Raw genomic sequence first — 16,707 nt, forward strand, 5'->3', positions numbered from 1 at the left:
TTTCAGCTGGCGTGGCAGTGGCGGTGGAGGAAGGGGGCTCCACGCGTGACATGCCATACGCGGCCCACCGCTTTACACGGCGCTCCTTAAGGGTCTTAGGCCGAAGGAGTTTGCACGCCGCTTCTCGTCATGCTCTGGGGGGAGACGGGCGTTACACATCCTGTGTTCGTCCTTCCAAGGATATCTGACCCTACACTTAGGGCAGATTCTAAAAGGAGTCCTTTCCATAGCCAAAGGGAAGGATGACCAGACCAACAGGGAAAAGAGGGGAAAGGAGGAAAGGCATACTAAACAATATGGCCACCCCGACCCCACTCTCCCTATTGTATAGGTCGGCCAGAGGGCCCGACCATGTGTAAAATCCAGCCGCCGGATCTTACGCGCCAAAATCCACAGCCGTAGACGATTCCCCCTTAGTCTTCGTCGAAGATGTTCTTGCTGGGCAAAGTGACTTAACTGGGAATAAACCGACAATTCGATAAAGATAAACAATGTCTCTAGTAAGAGCTCTGCTATAGGGCGACCAGTTATCTGGGCGGAAAAAAACAATCTGAGGGACCTCGGCGCGTGAGGGATTTTGGGTACTACACATGTCACGATAGGGATAGTGTTATAGACACGCCTATGCCGACATCCCCTTTCGGGCCCTGAAAACAAGATGCAATACTCCACCGTTACCACTGGATGTCAGACCATATGCGCAGCATGTGATTCTAAGCAGATACAATCATCAAAAACTGAGATCAAGCACGGACATCCACCTGGAACCAAAACCCTATAACAGAAGAAAACTCAGAGGATCCGCTTTCTCTCACCAGGCACCGAATTCCTGGAATGACCTACCTAAGAACATACGAAACACAACAAAACACCTAGCATTCAGGAAACTCCTCAAATCATGGCTCTTCACAGCTTAACTACAACATTGACGCACTAGAATGCCCACCGCGTTAAACAACGCTGAAAATAACAGCAACCTCGGTCACTTTGAAAATGGACATACACGGAACCCAAAGAACGGACCCCACGACAGACCATAAGATAGCTTGGGAAATAGCCACAAAAGGAGGTCACCATAGACTGATCAGATGCTCAGACCGAGACGAAAGCCCTAAATGACTCATCTACTGCCTCCCGGCCGTACCATATCCAAACCCCCAGCAGACACATTTAGATAGAAGTTTGTAAGAGGAGACCACAACACCTGCTCCAACACCCAAGGAGGAGAATAGACACAACCCACATTAATCAACCCATCAGCATTAGAACACCTACAGAGCTCGCAAGAATAGAACAGCGAGCGCACCGCACCTACTAAAACCCAACCCACAACACTCGCTCCATCAGTATTAGAACACTTACAGAGCACGTTAAAACAGCACAGGGAGCGCCTCACACAAACCTAAAACCCTGCCAGGCATAACCCCTTCGCCCATCCTGATGAGACTGGGAGGATTGGCGAGCGCCACACTCGGACAGAGTTCTGAATGTTAGCATGTTAAACTTCATACAACCCACTAACAAAAACTCAGCATTTCTGCAGACTTCTCACTCAATAATCTCACACAAGCATCTGTCGCACAACAACCCGCACGTACTTCACAACACCGCAACAACACAAGCCGCACCAACAGCACACGAGGAGTGACATCAAACCGATACTCGCACCAAAGCTCAGCACCCGGTGTATACCGAGTTGAAGCTGCCACCAGAACCCCACTCCTCACCCTATCCTACTCCCGCTTCACCTACTAACCCATCCCACCTTCTCGTTTGCAGATCTGCCAGAGCGCCTGGGGACCAACTCCGTTGGTGACGGTGCGCGGTACAAATACCTTTAACATTATGATGGAAAACAATGTTGGCTCGTTTAACTATTTTCTCAAGCACCTTCTCAATGCCATTTTATTTTTACACAACACTATGGTTCGCACCATCACCACACTATACTTAGCCCCATTTTGCCACTTCTCCTATCATCTAGTCTCTTGCTACACTTGCAGTAGAGTGCTTTCAGTAGGTGTGTTCCCTACACTGTGCATCTCAGTTGCTTTTGCCGATATTCTCATCTACTCTCCCCAACATGCTCCTCACAGTACCAAACATGTATAACCGAAGAGTTTGAACTAGGTTATCTTTTCAATGCTTTTGCTTATTATTTCCTACTAAACGCACATTAATGTATACATCTGGTACAAAACCAATAGTAGCACAATGCAGAGGTACCAAAAACGATCTTTCTTCATAGGTTATGTTTTTTATTGCATAACAATTAAATGCCAAACAAAGGTGGTCAATCAGGTTACCGTTATGACACCATTTCAATTAAAGCACATGTGTGATTGAGGGCTTGCGTGGACTATCGCAAATCCATATTTAATAAATATGACTGAATTTTAACTGCTACTACTCCACAAATCGGAACTATACAACAATCATTCTTTTAAATTCTACAAAATGAAAAGGTACCTAAAAGGCAACACTTCTAGCACATTACACCCTTAACTATGTCAACACATAAAATGCAATGATAAACTAGAAACGCGATGAAAAAAAATGTCCAACCTGCACTACAGGAACATCTGTAAATGCCTTAATGAAATCCTCTTCATCAAGTGCTCCAGCACCACCTTCTTTTGAGGCTCCTAGAAAAATAAGGAGAATGTTCAAGCAGGATTAACTTGGGGGTTTTGTTAAATGAAATAAACTACACTGCGTCCAATGGGCTCAGATAAGGTTTTAACAATACATTCTAATCGCCCAAGTAAGTTCTACTTAGGAAATAAAATCCTTTGCATGGTCCATGAAGTTACTAAATTCATTGTAGAATTTTCGAGGAAAGAAACCGACTAACTGAATAATTATCTGGTACACAAAATGTATGAATAACCATTGATAAAGAATGATGGTGTGAATGTTGTCTTGTTTCCTCGAGGTATGAAAAAAAAATAAACCTAGATAACAGGCTTGAAGACCTGCATGTGGAAAGGATGTGCAGGGGGAAATGATGACAACTTTTGACTGTTGCATTGCAAAGTCAAGTGCAGATGTAAAAAAAAACAAAAAAACGGTTCAAATGGTCTCAAGAACACACCAACTCTCAAAGGTTCAAGGGTTTTTATTAATGCGTCTGAAAAGGAGCACACTAAGGGAGTTCCCCTCTCTCTACTCTCCCGTGGGCTTTTCCCTAGCCCAGGCAACGCTATACCCAAAGGTTGTCAGTAGAAAGGGAGTAGTTTCTTACCTTTAACTCCATTTCTCCAGCTTTGGTATTTTTCATGGATTCACATGATGTGAATATTCCCTGTCATCATGCTGGGAATCCCTGGTTACTTTGACTTAGTAATTTTCCTATGGAAAAACTTGACACTGAGTGTCCCATCAACGTCGTTGTGGGTGCTTTTGATCCCCATCAATAGGACGTCGAGTGTATAGCTCCGCCCCAGCAGCTTCCCCTCAGATTTTAACCACTCCAGCAGTTTGCCTGTAGGGGGTAGGCTGGAGGGCGCATGTGAATCTATGAAAGATACCAACGCTGGAGAAATGGAGTTACAGGTAAGAAACGACTCCCTTCTCCAGCATTGGGTCTTTCATGGATTCACATACTGTAAATACATTTTATAGCAGTATACATGTTAGGAGGAGATAAAACGGGCAAACAGAAATTAGAGACTTGCACATTTTCTGCGCTAATGCGAGAAGTATATATACATACAAGTATCAGAAAAAACACCCGGACGCTGCGTGGTTTACCTTACTGGAACAGCCGTTTAAGGACGGCTCATCCCATGCGCACATCTTCAGCGTGCTGTTGTTGTAAGCAATAGTACCTGGTAATAAAAGTGTGAGGCACTGCCCATGTTGTCGCCTGGCAAATTTCTTTGATGGGCACTCCGGACCAGAGAGCCACAGAGGCATAGTTTTTTTTTTTAATAAAACTTTTCTTATTGAATTACCGTGAACATACATATGAGTGAATAAAAGGCAGCAGGGTCAAGTGGTGTGTTCAGCATATGATATGATATGATAAGGCATTTGTAACGCGCCTATACACAAGTGTTTCAAGGCGCGACGAGGCGGCGGGGAACAAGGGGAGACAGACAACGATCCTACTAGGCCAGGTGTCATTCAGATCGCGCAAGTGCAAGGGTAGAAGGGAAGGGAAAAGTGCATGGGGGAAAGGGAGAGGGGAAAGTGCAGTACAGGGTTATTAGCATACAGGATAAATAACAAGGGCCAGCTGGTGGCAAGTGCGAGGTAAGTGCAGACAAGTGCTGGGAAGGGGGAGCTGTATGGATACAGACACAGTCCCGTAGTGCAAGGGTTGCCGTGGAGGCAGTGCAGGGGAGAGTGGCTGGGCCGAGAACGGTGAATGGCCCAGTTGCAGATTCAGTGCAGTTTCAGTAGTATTAGCAGGGGAGAGGGGGAGAGAAAGCAGAGGCAAAGAGGAAGGTTTTGAGGTGCTTCCGGAAGCGGAGGTGGTTCTCCTCAAGTTTCAGGGAGGCAGGAAGGCTGTTCCAGAGGGAGGCCCCTGCAGTGGAAAGAGATCTGCCCCAAACACGTTGTTTGGAGAAGCGGCTGACCCTGAGGGATTTGGAGGCGGATGAGCGAAGAGCTCGAGAAGGAAGATATTTAGGAAGAGAGAGTTGAAGGTATTTTGGCCCAAGGTCCCAGACGGCCTTGTGGACAATGCAGAGGGTTTTGAACTTGATCCTCGCAGTCACTGGGAGCCAGTGTAGTGATTTCAGTCCTGGAGAGATAAGGTCCCTGGGCTTGAGGCCAAGGACAAGTCTTGCAGTCCTGTTCTGGATGAGTTGCAAAGGGCAGAGAGTAGAGGCGGGCATATTTAGATAGAGGCTGTTACAGTAGTCCAGCTTAGAGAGAACCAGGGCTCTAGAGACAGTGAGCTTCTGGGGGAAGGAGAGGAAAGGAAGGATACCTCTGAGGAGGTGTAGCTGGTAGTGTGACTTCTTAGATGCGTCGGATATGTGAGGAGAGAAGGAGAGTGTGGTGTCGAAGATGACCCCAAGGTTTTTTGCCTTGCAGGTAGGAGCAGGAAGAGGGCCCAAAGAGCCCGGCCAGAGAGCAGCAGGGAAGGAGGGAGTGGGAGTGCCGATGAGTAGAATCTCAGTCTTACTGGCATTAAGGCAGAGGTCGTTGGCGGCACACCATTCCTGGATAGCAGAAAGACAGTCAGAGATGAGGGAAGGAGAAGAGGAGGCCAAGGGTAGCCTGAAAATGAGCTGGGTATCATCCGCATAGCACTGAAAGTAGGGGCAGAGAGCGGCGATGTGGTGGGCGAGAAGTGCCAGATACTGGTTGAACAGCCAGGGAGAGAGGTTAGATCCCTGGGGGACACCACAGGTAGAGAAGAAGATGTCAGAGAGGAAAGACCCCAGTTGGACCTGGGAGGGTCGATTTGAGAGGAAAGAGGTCAGCCACGCCAGAGCCTGACCAGTGATACCGAGGTTATCACGGAGACGGTTGAGCAGGATGGTATGGTTGACAGTATCAAAGGCAGAAGAGAGATCGAGCAAAATGAGAACACATGGAATGTTAGAGTCAAGGTTCGAGAGCAGGTCCTCACGGATGTTCAGGAGAGCAGTTTCCGTGCTTCTGGCAGCTCTGAAGCCAGACTGATGGTCATGAAGACTACCAACAGATTCAGCATGGAAATTAAGCTGGGAGATGGCCAGTTTCTCCAGGAGCTTGCCAAGGAAGGGAGTGATAGAGATTGGGCGATAGTTAGCTGGGCAGGAAGTGTCGGAAGAGGGTTTCTTAAGAAGGGGGTGCACAAGGGAGTGCTTGAGAGGGGATGGGAAGACTCCAGAGGCGAAGGAGTGATTGCAGAAGTCAGCAAGGGCAGGAGCCAAGTAGTCAATGTGGTCCTGGATAGTTTTGGAGGAACAGGGGTGGACCTGTTTTGACGAGACTTTCATAGATTGGACTTGTCTTGAAACCTCGTCAGCAGAAAAAAGGGGAAAGGAAGAGAAGGCGAGAGGAGGGGTGGCTGCAGAAGAGCCAGAGGAAGGGCAGGGAATAGAGGGGGGGGAGGTTAAAGGAGGAGAGTGAGGACAGGATGTCCTGAGTTTTTGAAATGAAGTGAGAGGCCAGTGCCGTGCAGAGGGCCTGGGAGGGGACAGGAGAGGTAGACACTGCAGCAGGGTTGGCCAGCTCCTTGCAGATTTTAAAGAGTTCGGCCGAATTGTTAGATGCCGCAGAGATGCCGCAGAGATGCGGGCTTGGATAAGGGCTCTCTTCTTGGTGAGAACAGAGAGCCGGTATTGCCTTTGGAGCAGGCGACAGGCCAGTTTGTCAGAGGATGAACATGAAGCACGCCATTTCCTCTCTGCCACCCTGCACTTGCGTTTAAGGGTGACGAGATCCGAGTCATACCAGGAGTTACATTTGGCTTTGGGCTTCAGGCGGATTCTCATGACAGGGGCAAGGATATCAAGAGTATCAGATATAGCAGAGTGGAGAGTGGAGAGGGCTGTGTCAGGGTGGGAGTCAGCCGAAGGGGGAGGCGGGGGCAAGAAGGTGGCAGCGAAAGCCTCAACTGACACGCGCTTCATGGGTCGGATGACCGAGAAGCAAGGTGGCAGTGATGGGGGTGGCTTTGCCTGTGGGGTAGGGAGGGTGAGGTGGGAGGAGAGGAGAAAGTGATCACTCCAGGAGAGAGGAGTGGAGAGAGGGACAGAGAGGGGAAGGTCAGAGGAGATCAGGGCATCAAGAGTGTGCCCTGCAGAATGAGTCGGCCCAGACGGGAGAATAGAGAGTGAGAGAGAGTCGCAGAGGTTGCGAAAGAGTCCAGAGGGGGGACAGGAGGCATCCAGGTGGATGTTGAAGTCTCCAAGAAAGAGGAGTTGAGTGGTTGAGGACAGGAGTGAGGAGGAGAGGTCCGCCCACTCGGAGAGGAAGGAGGAAATTTGACCAGGTGGCCGATAGATAGTAGCCACGGTAAGGGAATGGCTAGGAGAGAGAGAGAGAGAGAGAGAGAGAGAGAGAGAGTCGGCAGACAAGACATTCAAAAGAGTAGTAGGTCTGCGTGGGAGTAACAGTGGCAGGAATCCACTCAGGGAAGATAAGGGCCACACCTCCCCCCGCACGGTTGGGCCTGGGCACAGAGAGGATCTTGTAACCGTCGGGTAGGAGTGTGTCAGAGCTGGCCGTGAACCATGTCTCAGTGAGACCGAGTAAGTCAAGGTCAAGTTCCTCAAGAAGGCGGCAGATATCAGAGGAATGTTTGACGGCAGAGCGAGAGTTAAGAGTGGCAATGTGGAGAAGTTTGCCATCTTTGAAGGACTTCCGGGGAGTGGTACAGATCAGAGGTACGCCCTGCGGAGGTGAAGAAGAAGCACGAGATGGGGGTGGGGAGGGAGGGAAGAGGCACGTTAGTCGAGGACAGAGGAGGGGGCACAGCAGGAGAGGAAAGGAAGTTGATGAGGCGTGGGAAGCGTCTATCGAAGAGGTGAAGGTTGGCCTGAGGGCCTTGGACCAAGACGGTCCCATTAGCATAGACATTAATGATGGCCTTAGAGGAGTGGAAGGAAGCCAAGAGGACATCCCAACGGGTGCCACCATTAATGGGAGAAGAGGAGAAAGGAGAGAGCACAGAGACCATATGAAGGGTCCATAGGTCAGGCGAAGGCACGAAAAAGAGGATGTCAGTGAGAGTTTCCTTGGAGGAGGCACTAGTGTAGGTGTCAGCGATAGGGAGGCCTGGGTTGGAGACCAGGATGTCCTTTTTAAACTTTTTCCTACCAGATTTAGTGAGGAGAGCAGGATAGTCAATGGAGAAGCAGTTAGAAAAGATCGGTGAGATAGAGAGCACCATAGAATAGGAGGGAGTGGGTGGGGGAAGACAGGACAAGCGCAAGCGGACAGGAAGAGAGCGGCAGCCGTTAGTTTACCACAAATTCAGAACATAGTAAGCGTATCAGGTACACAGTGGAGAGGCCACCTAAGTTTGAAAATCCTGCGGAGGGAGAAAAACCCTAGCTTACCACAAATTAAGAACACAAAGAAGTGTAGCCACACTGCGAGGAAGTGAACAGGTAGGGGTGGGGTGGGCCGAGGGAGCAGGTGGAGCTCACAAGATAAAGCGGTGGAATGGCCCTGGCGTCCCCTGCGGACACCTGCAGACACACCGGGAGCCGCAAAGGAGGGAGCCGCCCTTTGCCTAAGGGGGCCCTTAGCCGCTGGGGCTGCCGGGCAGGGGCTGCCCTGGTACCACCAAAAAGAGGAGGAGGAGACACAGGCTTGCATCATCAGTAATGAGAGGCATTACACAGGTACATTGAGTCTCTTCAGGTAGCAAAAGAGGGGTGGGTAGAGGGGGCGGGGGGGTGGGGTTCATTGGTTGTCCATCCATTTCCCCCACATTTTCTGGAATTTTCAGGGGCAACCCCTCGGTTTGTAGATGCGACGTTCCATGGATGCGCACCTAGTAACTTAGTTAGACCAATGGATTCGGCTTAGTGTTTCCGCCGAGCCCCAAGCTGCAGCAATCAAACGTTTCTGAACTCCCAGTGCAACAGCAATGAACAGTTTGTCATGGTTGGTAAAGTCCACCTCCCCACAGACTCCAAGCAATATCAGTTTTGGATCCATCGGAATCTGGGACCCCAGTGTCTTGGAAATCCTGCCAGCGCACTTCGCCCAAAAGGTCTGTACCCCATCAAAGTCCCAGATTGTATGAAAAAAGGTTCCTTGTTCACGCTTGCACCGGAGACCGACATCTGCCCCGGCCCACTTGGCTTGTTCTGTTCGGGAGTAATAGGACCGGTGCAGTATTCTAAGTTGTATCAGACGTAGTAGTTTTGCATCGATACCAATCTCTCGGGGGAACATCAATGCTTCCATCCATTCCTCCGATTCCAGCCCATCTACGTCTCTTTCCCATTTTTCATTCAGTGTAGTAAGTTCTTTGGTGCCAAAAGAGTTGAGGGGCTGGTATAGCGTGGAGTTAACTTTCGAGGGGATACAGTACAGGAAAACGTTAGTTTCTAGGGGGAACAGAGGGGGACTTCAGCCAGGTTCGGGAACTGTGCTTTCATGGCGTGAGCGAGTTGAGCGTGCCTGAAGCGGTCCATAGGTTTTAGGTCAAAGTTTTCTTTCAGGGTGTCAAACTCATGTATGCGTCTCTCCTGAATAACATGTGCTAATGTGTGTATCCCCTGTCTTTCCCAATTCCCAAAAAATACAATTTTCTGAATTTCGGGGAGGTGTGCATTGTGCCATAGCGGCTGGGCAAGCATTGGCTTTGAACCCCAGACAATGTGCTTGTGTGCATCTTTCCAAGTGCGGCGAATATGAAGTGACATGCGTGGGATGCCAGACAACCTCTCTTGGGTAGCGTATAGAGCCTGAAGGGGTGATACCAGGTGCATGGCGGACAATTCCGTACAGATATGGGGGAGTGTGGCGTTGCTGTGTAGCCAGTCATTTACAATTCCTGTTTCTGCTGCCAAGTAGTATGTGCGAATGCATGCTAATCCTGGACCCCCTTCCCATATTGAACGTTGCAAGGTTGTAAGTGCGATTCTGGGTTGTTTCCCACCCCATAGCAGTGTCCGTATATGTTTGTCAATCATTGCAAAGGTTTCAGGGGTAATGGGAAGTGGAGCGTTTTGTAAGACATAAGATTCTTGGGAGTGTCATCTTGAACAGTGCAGCCCTGCCCATTAATGACAATGGGAGAGACTGCCAATGGGAGACGTCCTTGGCAAATCTATCCAGCATGGGCTGTATGTTTAGTTGAAGGAACTCCAGAGTTGCACTAATTCGTATAGCTAGGTATGTGAATCCTAGGACGGAGACGATGTACGGACAGGGCTCGGGTAGTGCATCAGCGCCTCCTTGAATTGGAAAATACACCAGTTTCTGGTTATTTACTCTGAGGCCACCAAACTGTTGGTATTCTATGAGGGTTTGAGATACGATTGGGCATGAGACCACGGGATTGCTGAGGTAAATGAGGAGATCGTCTGCATATAGTGAGAGTCGCTTTTCTCCTCCCACCGGCCAGGCGAATCCGGACCTGCTTTTATCCATTCTAAGTTTGCTCGCCAGTGGCTCTATTGCAAGAAGAAATAATAGGGGAGAGAAAGGGCAGCCCCGTCTTTTCCCGCGACCCAGCGGCAACGTCCTAGATGACCTACCATTCATTCTCACCATCGCTTCAGGGGATTCATAAAGAAGCATGGTCCAGGAAATAAAACCTTGCGCAAAGTTAATTTGTCTCATGGTGTCCCACAAAACCGCCCACCCAACGGAGTTGAATGTTTTTTCAAAGTCGACTAGTAAGCTAGTAAAGATAGCGGGTCCGATATACCCGAAGCTCGGTCTAAGGCGAGTTGGATTCTAACAAGGTTCATGCGGGTGGATTTGTTAGGCATGAATCCACACTGGTCTGGGTGGACGAGGCATTCAATCACTCTTAGTAGTCTGTTGGCTAGGACTCGGGCGAGGATTTTTGCTTCTCCGTTTATCAATGACATAGGCCTGTAGGAGGCACAATAATCCGGGGGCTTTCCTGGTTTAGGAATCACTACAATACATGTTTTCCTGTGGTCCGGGGGAAGGGTGCCTATTTCTTTGCTCTGAAGAAACATACGGTGCATGTGTGTGATCAGTGTGCCACCAAGACTCTTCCAGGTTTCTACTGGCAAGACGTTGGGCCCGGGGGTCTTCCCGATATGGAGCTGCGCCAAAGCAGTTTGCATTTCGTTTTCTGTGATCTCGGGTTCAAGTTGTTCCCTCTGTTGCATGGAGAGCTGCGGGAGTTAGATCAAGTCGAAAAAGTTAGAGTGTGTGGACGTGAGGTTTTCTATAGGAGGGGAGTAGAGACGCTCATAATCAGCGAAGACCTCCGCAATGTCGGAGTCTGCCATCAATGATTCCCTGTCGGGTACCTGAATAGCCTACACCTGACCCTTTCTTTGTTCACGTCTCTCCAACCAGGCCAAGGTCTTCCCAGCCTTTTCTACTCGCTCATTAATCTGACGCCGGATCAACCAGTGGGCGGTCCGAGCGTCATCTAGGGTTATATTTCTTAGGGTCTTTTGTGCAGTCATCAAGGCCTCATGCAAGGTCTCAGTGCCCTGTTCCAGGAACTTTGTCTCCCGTTCGGACACCTGTTTTTCTGATTCTGCCATCTCCCGGCTGTGACTCCTCCGGTGAGCAGTCAACAATGAGATGGCTTCTCCACCAAGGACTGTTTTATATGCCTCCCACATCGTGATCAGGCAGTCCCTGTTTAACTCAAAGTATTTGCTGGTCTTATTCATGAGACGTTCGAATATTTCGGGGAACCCCAGGTTGTAAGTGTTTAGGCGCCAGGTGGTGTCCGGTTTATGATGTGTGCCTTTTAAGGTTATTAACAGGGGTACGTGGGTGTGATCCGAGATTCCTCTTGCCAGGAGGAGTGCAGACATGAGTCTGTGGGACATGTTCCGAGGGATGAAGATATAGTCGATCCTGGAAAATGTCCTATGCGCATTGGAGTAAAACGAAAACCCTGTGTCGGTGGCATTTCGGAGTTCTTGTATTGGATAATTATGGTTATATTGGACTTTTCTGGTGATTTCTTGGAGTGGATTCTGTATTCCGGTGAAACTTGGCTTTTTTGGGGAGTATTTCTTTCTTTAAACATTTTAGGTTATATGCCAGTGCTTCTAAATAGTTAATACCATCCACTGTTTCAAATCTGTTGACTATAGTTACTATACGTTCCGCATAATCTCTGTATTTTTTCTTTTTTGTATGGATATGTTTCAGTGAAATTGTTTGAGCTATTTTAAATTCTTGGGCTGATTGTTCAATTTGTAGGTGCTTTAAAAAATGCCAGAGATTTGGGTTGCTTATGTTAAATGTTTATTTATTCTGTTGGGCCACCCCTCTAGCATGTTGTTGGTTCTTGCTCTCTCTCTTCTTTGACTGCTAGGTAGCAGTTCCATACCGAAATTGCATATTTTGCCTTTCTCCTTGTTCCATTTCGTGTTAGTTAGTTGCCCTACCCAGGTGCTCTCTATGTAGTCCAGTAAAGTGTTCATTTATTTTGAAGTAGTTTGTGTCAATTAATTTTTCATAATATGCAATCACATGTTCCTCCTTTACAAATGCCAATGCAAATAATTGTATAATGCTGTGTTGGAATTCGCTGTTTTCTATATATATATTGATTGGAGTCCCAGTTTTTGAATTTTTCGCCAAACGGCCTGGCTAAAGTGGAAAAAACATCCTTGGATGTTTGTGTAGGTGATTTAAATGCTTTCATTTGTCCTTTACTATTGTTGTAGGGTTTTCATCTGGAATCGCTTCCCAAATAAAACTGTTGAAATGGGCGAGGACACGCTTTAAAAGTTGCATCGCCATGCCATACTGTCGAATTTACAAGGTGTGATAAGTTATCCTTTGTTGTAAATATTAGTATTTTTTCTTTTTTTGTTTCTGTTGATGTGTAGAGAATCTGTTCACCCTTATCAGTTTTTTTAAATATTTCCTTAACATCTATTTCTTCATATGTTCGCGGTGCCATAGGTAGGTTTTCTTTCAGTTGTTTTTTCTGTTTATACTACATTGGATTAGTTTGGTTTCCGGCATCTGAGCCACACCATGTAATGGGATTTTTTTCACATGTTCGGCCTATATACCGATCCACTTGCCTCATTCGGGTTTTCATCAGCTTTTTTTTAATTTCATTTATAGTCTTTTTTATTAGTATAGCCGTTTTGTCGGGCATATGATTGTGCTCTCCGCCGCTTATGTTCTCACCTTCAGCAATTGCTCTTCCTATACACTTTGTCTTGTGGTACTCTGTACACTTCCAGTATGTTTTTTCTTTGCATACCATTTCGCGACTGTATGTATAGCCTCCATTTACTAACTGGTTCACTCCCATCTGCGAATTGACATACTCTATCGTGTCACTCATCACGTATCTGAAATATTGAAAATGGTTAATTTTGTTTGCATGTATTACTTATAGGTACACATTTCTTTTTGTCACTTTCTTTGTCATTACCCATTCCTTTTACCTGTATTTTTCTGTCACGCAGTACGATTTTCTTTTTAGTAGGGGTCTTCATTCCCCGGTACTGTCATACACTGGCAGTTTGTTTTCAACTGTCAGCTGTGTGTGTCTCTGTTTACATAAGGTTCTTTACTCGTCGTCAGTTTGTATTTTAAACCTTACTTGATCGGTATTTCAAGTATTATCTGGTTTTGGTTTTTTAAATATTTTGTGTGCTCGTGGAGGGGGGGTTGGGGGTGGTGGATTGGTAGGGGGTTTGGGGACACATCCCCCCCTCCATAATGTGCACACTTTTTTGGGACAATTAACATGCTCATTTTGTACCGAGTATAATTAATTACTATGTCCAAAGCTTTTGTTTCGACGGAATGACGTTTTACTTTCTATTTGTTGTCAAAGCTTTTACTTTAGAAACTTTTTTTTCCGAAACTTTTGTTTGTCAACAGTGTTTTTTCAATACTATCACTATAAACTGGGTCAAAGAGGAAACAATCCTTTTCTTTTTCAGCGATTAAGCTGAACTCCTGGCACGCCTTTGAAACAATGCAGTGGAAAGCCCCAATGTCATCTGGAGGAGAGGGTTGAGCAGGACTACCCTGCATATCTTGGTCTGGGTCATCCGTGTCCCATGTCTCGGCTCTGCGAGGAGACGAGGCAGTGGAGCTTGTGTCCCGTGAACCAGTGTTTTGATCCGTGTCCATCAATTCTCCCTCTTCTTGCTCGCGTATACATGGACTATGTCCTCATGGAAGGGGAGGTATGGGAGGGGATTGAGCTCATAGACGTTTGTCTTGGGCCTTAGAGGGATAGCCTGAATCCCTCTGATGCTTCTACCCTGGCATACCTTGGTCTTTTCTGCATACATGAACTGGCTGTGGTTGCGGGGGTGGATGGCTGGCATTGAGCTGTCGCAATAATGACTGTAGAGTGGAAAGCACTTGCAGGGTGAGCAAGGATTGCGGGTTTAGGACAGGGGCATTGTGGATGCATACCTCCCCTTTCGGATGGTGTTGTAGATAGAGTTGGTGTGTCTTCCCCTCTTGACAGTAGGCAATCGGAGGTATTGTCTTGAATGGGAGGTTTGGAAGTGCCTTCCTCCGGATAAGAGTCAGTGACCCCTTGACGCTCTTCTGGGGGAGGCTCAAAATCTGTAGTGATTTCATGCTGTAAAATGTCCTCAGGCATGATGTTTGGGTAGTTTATCCGAGATCTTCCTAGAGGAACATGCTCATGCTCTACCGTGTCTCTTGTCAGAGTTTTCAATATACTCTTAGAAGATGATATAGTGTCCTTGATCTTCGTTGCAACAGTGGTCGACAGGGTTGAAGGCTGCGCAGGCTCATTCCTGGGCGATTTGTCGGTTTTGGTAATCGACAAGGTGATCGTCGACGAGTGACGCCCTGTTGTCGCCGTCGATGTTGACGACAATTTGATCGGCGGCAGGTGTCTCGAGGACTCTTGCCCAGTGGAGGATTTGCGAGAATCCGAGGACGTGTGATGTTTCTTTTTTGCCGACAATGAAGAGTATGTCTTCGTGCCCGATTTGGATCTATGCTTGTACGTCGCCGGAGAGGACCTTCTTGACGAAACAGATGTTGTTTTTGTTGACGGGTGTGAGCTTTCATCCCTCGGTTTTTCCAAAGGTGTCTTCGTCTACAGGACCTTGGACAAGTGGTTAGACCTGGTATGGGACACCCTCACCGCTACCTGGTGTTTTTTTTTTTTAACCGAAGAGGAGCTTTTAGGTTTATCGTGACCCGTGGACGATTTGGGCTCACCCGTTTTTCAATTTTTTCAACAATGGTTCTATAGACTTGGATCTCAGTCGTGATGTTGACCTCTTGTCAGAGGGAGTGGTAGCTCTCCCGCTCCTTGAGAAGCCCACTCCCGACACCTGGTATGCGCTCCTTAATTGAGCCAACAAATCAGGTGACGATTTCTGTCCTTATGGTTTTATTTTTGAGAAACCCTGGCAGATGTCACATTGCTCCGTGGAATGGTTAGGTTAGAGGCAATAAAAACTATGTTTATCGCCTTTGTACACATTCTTTAGGCTGCAGGTGTCACAAGGCCTGAACAAGGACTTCTTAGGTCCAGAGGTCTTCATGGTCGCACACAGGACCGTATAAGTCGTCGCAGTTGCTCCGGATGGAGTAAAGTGAAGGAATATGAATATTTTCAAAGAACAGCAATTTCTCTCACGAGAGAAGAATGCGAGGAATCCCACCAGATCGAAAGACTTGAAATCTGAGGGGAAGCTCATCAGGCAGAGCTATACACCCGACGTCCTTTTGCTGGGGACAAAAAGCACCGACAACAACGTCGATGGGACACTCAAAGTGTCAAGTTTTTCCATAGGAAAATGACGGAGTCAAAGTAACCAGGGACTCCCAGCCTGACAATGGGGAATATTCACAGCATGTGAATTCACGAAAGATACAATGCTGTAGAAATAGGTAACCCCTACTGTTTACAAGCTGACTTGCTGGTTGTGATGGCCTAAAGGCAAGAGTTTTAGCTATAGGACTCCCTCTAGGAATTCCTAGATGGGTCCTATCCAGGTGTCCCACAGAAATATCAGTTATCTTTACAACTGGGTTAAGCACCTTTCAATTGCCCAGACTCCACTTGCCCTTTCCTCTCTGCCTCTTGTACTTCACACCCTGAGCTTCCGTCTCCTTTCCCATGCCCCTACTCACCCTCCCTGCTATTCCTCCAACTGTCTCCCCATCCCCCATCTATTCTTCTGTCCTTGTGATGATCACCTCGCTCTTCTCACGCCCACCACCTTCACATCTTATTCTCTACTACTGTTATGTTACTGGGGGTGTACCGTGCACTGCTAACATTTTTCATGTTCTCCAGGCGATCTGGGATCTGAAATAGAAGGGGGTTGGGTAGGTTAGTGGGTATGAGATGGAAAGGCGCAAGAGAGCTTTGTTGTGCTGTTGGTAGCTTCAGTTCAGAAGAAACGGTCACTGTGTACTAGTATGAGTTTTGTGAATTGGTATTTGTATGCAGGTGTGTGATGTGTTGTGGAGGGATGGAAGAGTGTTTGTAGTTGCGGTGTCTTTTGTCAGAGGTTTGTCTCACGTTAATTATGTAATGTATGGTGGATATGTTGGGTGTTCAGAAGTTAGAGAGTTATTAGTAAACAATGCAATACAATGGCTCCCCTCAACATCCTTCAAGCGCATCAGCCTTCCTTGTATTTCATCTAAGTGTGGTGGTGTGTTTGTTATCCTCCCAGGTCTATTGTGTGCTACACCCAAGATAGCTTCACCATCTTCTAAGTGCAGTACCTGGCTACCCTGAATGTTTTTCAGAGTGCGAAGCAATGGATAACGTACAAGACTCTTCAGGAGCAGTAGAGGCATATTCTTTGTAATGTATCACAGCGCAATGCACGGGATGGCAGGGGAAAGCGGGTGGTAAACATGGAGGAAAAGGGACTAAGGACTGAGTTTTCTAGACACTACAGTGAGGAACTTTAATTACTCATACGTCCCGTTCCCTTTCCTCAATCCTTGTGGGTGATTCGACCCAACAAGAACATAAGGTGGAGCTGTGAAACCTGCCTCATATCTAGGACGAAGCAAAAAGGTTCATCAGTACTGCCTGACCAAACTCTGCATCGCGTTTGGAGCTGGTGTCCAGTGAGTCGTGCTTAC

General features: G+C 47.5%; 1 protein-coding gene across 36 annotated transcripts in view; it reads right to left on the reverse strand.

Moving 5' to 3' along the window:
• Positions 1 to 16,707, reverse strand: part of CLASP2 (cytoplasmic linker associated protein 2) — a 2,478,243-nt gene that overhangs the window by 1,671,297 nt on the left and 790,239 nt on the right. For all 36 annotated transcript variants that reach the window (XM_069613152.1, XM_069613157.1, XM_069613154.1 and 33 more), the window contains one exon: positions 2,566 to 2,645. In XM_069613152.1, the coding sequence (XP_069469253.1) occupies positions 2,566 to 2,645 (80 nt within the window). The remainder of the gene's footprint in view (positions 1 to 2,565; positions 2,646 to 16,707) is intronic.

The sequence above is a fragment of the Ambystoma mexicanum genome, chromosome 5p (genome assembly GCF_040938575.1).
Source record: "Ambystoma mexicanum isolate Mex_15411 chromosome 5p, UKY_AmexF1_1, whole genome shotgun sequence".
Lineage (NCBI taxonomy): Eukaryota > Metazoa > Chordata > Amphibia > Caudata > Ambystomatidae > Ambystoma > Ambystoma mexicanum.